At 58.1% G+C, this 4,150-nt stretch overlaps 1 protein-coding gene across 1 annotated transcript in view; it reads right to left on the bottom strand.

Moving 5' to 3' along the window:
• The window catches only part of SMC1A (structural maintenance of chromosomes 1A), a gene marked incomplete at its 3' end in the record, with an annotated part of 32,840 nt that extends 29,808 nt beyond the window's left edge, over positions 1-3,032 (bottom strand). The window contains exons 1-3 of the mRNA XM_041411138.1: positions 2,804-3,032; positions 984-1,172; positions 269-381 (exon numbers count right to left, since the gene is read on the bottom strand). Of these exons, the coding sequence (XP_041267072.1) occupies positions 269-381; positions 984-1,172; positions 2,804-2,912 (411 nt within the window). The remainder of the gene's footprint in view (positions 1-268; positions 382-983; positions 1,173-2,803) is intronic.
• Between the last annotated feature and the right edge of the window lie 1,118 nt (positions 3,033-4,150).

The following is a 4,150-nucleotide window of genomic DNA, read 5'->3' as shown; positions in this document are numbered from 1 at the left end:
TCCCCAAATCCTCATGGGGTGTCCCCAAATCCTCATGGGGTGTCCCCAAATCCCCACAGGGGGCTGGGGGATCCCTTTGGGGTGGGGGAATGAGGGCATTCTCCCCCAAAAACCATCCTGGGAGCCCCCAGTTCCTGGGAGCACAAAAACCTCCCCACTCTGCTCCCCCTGAACCTACACAAAGCCCCCCAAAACCCCCTCCAAACCTCCCCAGAAGCCCCAAATCACCCCCAAAAAAACCCAAAAACCCCCAAAAACCCCACCCCACCTGGAAGACGAGGAAGTTCCTAGCCTTGATGAGGATGCCCAACTTCTCCAGCTCCTCGCTGTACTCGCTCAGCTGCACCACGCGGTTGTTGATCTTGTACTCGGAGGAGCTGCCTGGCATGGGGGATCTGGGGGGTCAGGGGGATCCCCCAAACCCTAAGCACCCCCAAAGTGTGCCCCCCAAATCCTAAACACCCCAAAATGTGCCTCACAAACACTAAACTGTGCCCCCCACAACTCTGAGACCCCCAAAATGTGCCCCCTTTGCACCCACACTGACACAGGTAAAGGTGTGGCCTTGGCCCCCTCCTCAGAGCTGCCTGGCATGGGGGATTTGGGGGGTCAGGGGGATCCCCCAAATCCTAAACACCCCCAAAATGTGCCCCCCAAATCCTAAACACCCCAAAATATGCCCCACAAACACTAAACTGTGCCCCCCACAACTCTGTGACCCCCAAAATGTGCCCCCTTAGCACCCACACTGAGACTCCTCCTCCTCAGAGCTGCCTGTGCTGCGGGGTTTGGGGGGATTTGGGGGATCAGAGGGATCCCCCAAATCCTAAACACCCCAAAATGTGCCTCACAAACACTAAACTGTGCCCCCCACAAGTGTGAGACCCCCAAAATCCCCCTAAACCATCCCCAGACCCCCAGAACCGCCCCCAAACACCCCCAAACCAGCCCCAAAGCCGCAGCCCCGCGGGTCCCGCGCTGACCGACGATGACGCGGGCGAAGGTGCGGTCCTCGGCGCCCTCCTCGGAGTACACCATGCTGACGAAGGCGCGGCTGGCCGCGGGCTTCCCCACGGGGGCGCCGTGGATCAGGTCCCGCAGCGTCTTCACCCGCAGGTTGCTCGTCTTCTCCCCCAGCACGAAGCTGATGGCGTCCATCAGGTTGGATTTGCCTGGCGGGAGGTGAGGGGGGGGACACGGGAGCTCTGGGAATTGAGGGGGGACCCCAAGGAATGGGGGACCCCAGGGAATGGGGGGCTTGGAGAGAGGACCCCAGGGAAAGAAGGGGGACCCCAGGGAATGGGGGGAACCCAGGGAATTGAGGGGGGACCCCAAGGAATGGGGAGAGCTCTGGGAATTATTGGGGGACCCCAGGGAATGGGAGAACCCAGAGAATCAAAGGGGGGCTTGGAAGGAGCCCTGGGAATTATTGGGGGACCCCAGGGAATGGGGGGAGTTGGAGTGAGCCCTGGGAATTGAGGGGGGACCCCAGGGAATGGGGGCTTGGAAGGAGTGTTGGGAATTGAGGGGGGACCCCAAGGAAACAGGAGGGACCCCAGGGAATGGGGGAACCCAGGGAATTGAGGGGGGACCCCAGGAAATGGGGGAACCCAGGGAATGGGGGAACCCAGAGAATCAAAGGGAGGCTTGGAGAGAGCCCTGGGAATTATTGGGGGACCCCAGGGAATGGGGGGGTTGGAGTGAGCCCTGGGAATTGAGAGGGACCCCAGGGAATTGAGGGGGGACCCCAGGGAATGGGGGGAACTGAAGGAATTGAGGGGAGATCCCAAGGAATGGGGGGCTTGGAAGGAGTGCTGGAAATTGAGGGGGACCCCAAGGAAAGAAGGGGGACCCCAGGGAATGGGGGGCTTGGAGGAAGTCCTGGGAATGGGATGAGGGGCTTGGGGGGAAAGCAGGGGATGGGGGAGCCCCAGGAATTACTGGGGGGATCTCAGGGAATGGGGGCTTGGAGGGAGCCCAGGGAATTGAGCGGGGACCCCAGAGGGTGAGGGGGAGGCTGCAGGGAATGGGGGGACCCCAAAGCTCAGGAGGGACCCCATGGAACAGGGGGAAGAGGAGGGAGGGGAGGGGGGACCCCAAAGAGTGAAGGGGGGGCGAGGGGGGGCTGTGGAGAATTATTGGGGACCCCAAAGCTCAGGAAGGACCCCATGGAGTGGGGGGGACCCCTGGGGAAGAAGAGGGAGGTGAGAGGGGAGCCAAAGGCTTGGGGGGAGCGTGAGGGGGGACCCCACGGTGTGAGGCGGGAATGGGGGGGACCCCAAAGCTCAGGAGGGACCCCATGAAATGACGGGGGGAACCCCATGGGAAAAGGAGGAAGGCGAGCGGGGACCCCAGAGAGCCAGGCGAGGGGCGAGCAAGGGATGTAGAAAATTATTGGGGACTTCAAGGCTTAGGAGGGACCCCATGAAATGACGGGGGGAACCCCATGGGAAAAGGAGGAAGGCGAGCGGGGACCCCAGAGAGCCAGGCGAGGGGCGAGCAAGGGATGTAGAAAATTATTGGGGACTTCAAGGCTTAAGAGGGACCCCATGGAATAGGGGGGACTCCGTGGGAAGAGGAGGGACGTGAGGGGGAACCCCAGAGAGTGACGGGGTGGGGGTGAGGAAGAACTGCGGAGAATTGCTGGGGACTTCAAGGCTTAGGAGGGACCCCGGGGAACGGGGAACCCCCGGGCACGGCGGGAGGAGGGAGCGGGAGCGGGGAGGTGTAAAGAATTCGGGGTCACCCCTCACGGTGAGCGGCCCCGACCCCCCCTCACCCCCGAGAGCCCCCCGGGACTCACCGGAGCCATTGGGGCCGATGATGGCGGTGAAGCGGCGGAAGGGCCCGATGATCTGGCGGCCCTTGTACGACTTGAAGTTCTCGATCTCGATGAGCTTCAGGAAGCCCATGGTGGGGCCGGGGGGTCCCGGGAGGGTCCCGGGGGCTGAGGGGGTCCCGGGGGTCTCGGGCCGGGGCCGCGGCCGGAGGGCGGGAAAGCGGCGGCTGAGGCGGCCGCTGAGGGACGGAGCGCTGCGCCTCGCGATTGGCTCAGGGCGCTGTCAATCTTCGCCTTAACCCCGCCTCCTCGCCTCTGATAGGTCGGCGGTTTCTAGCGGCCGTTCTATGGCGCCACGCCTCGCGATAGGCTCGGGTTGCTGTCAATCTTCACTGTAACCCCGCCTTCTCGCTTCCTATTGGCCGCCGGTTTGAACGCTGGGTTGGTGGCGCCAGTGGGGGTCATTTGCATGGAACGTACCAAGTGTGGAGGGAGGCAGGGGAGGAGTGGAGTGGGCCGCCCCGTCGCCATGGGAACGGGGGACGCCATGGGGGCAAGGGGCGCCGCGAATTGGGGGAATTTCGGTAAAAATCGCGTTTGTCGGTGATCGGGACAAAAAACCTTGGGACAACATTTATTACTCGGGGTTATTTTCCAGTCAGAATGATTCTGTGACGCCAAGAGTATGAACTAATTTGGAATAACAAACAACAATTTAACGATTATCACGTGTTGCTTAAATATATCTAATTTTGCAATATTTGTTTCTATTAATGCCTATACAACTTGCGCCGAAGTTACAAGGTGCTTATAGGTTCCACATTATAAGGCATTAGTATAGCCTGGCACATTTGCATAAGCTAATAACAATACAATTTAAATTAGAATTTCTTATGCATTTATGCAATCTGACTCATGTATAATCCAAATTACAGCTCTTTACACCTATGTAACCTCTAACACGGCTTTCATCCCTATATAACCACATATAAATAACTTTTTTAATGAAGTAATGGCTACTATATGGTTAGCAGGTTGCTTAATGCTGAATTGAGAAAAAACTAAGAAAAATCTCACCAGGTGGAGAGCTTTAGGGATAGATAAGTATATCACTAATGAGAAATTGGCAAGTGCAAAGCCAATTAGCCACGAAATGGAGAATTTAGGCTGGTTAGACCAGACAGAACAAGGATCACCGTGTTCTGAAGGCAAATGAAAAGCTCAGATGTGAGGAAGACCTTGGAAGCCTTCATCAGAAACCCAGACATCCCCTGAACTGGGGAGACACAAGCACTGTGCAAAAGAATTGATAACTGTGAGATCAAACATAATATAAATGTTGTTACAAGCAGGTTATTAATCCTGGATTTT

The sequence above is a fragment of the Onychostruthus taczanowskii genome, unplaced genomic scaffold (assembly GCF_017590055.1).
Source record: "Onychostruthus taczanowskii isolate IOZ18803 unplaced genomic scaffold, ASM1759005v1 scaffold342, whole genome shotgun sequence".
Classification (NCBI taxonomy): Eukaryota; Metazoa; Chordata; class Aves; order Passeriformes; family Passeridae; genus Onychostruthus; species Onychostruthus taczanowskii.
The sequence above is the reverse complement of the archived record's forward strand: the minus strand, read 5'-3'. Positions and strand labels throughout refer to the sequence as shown.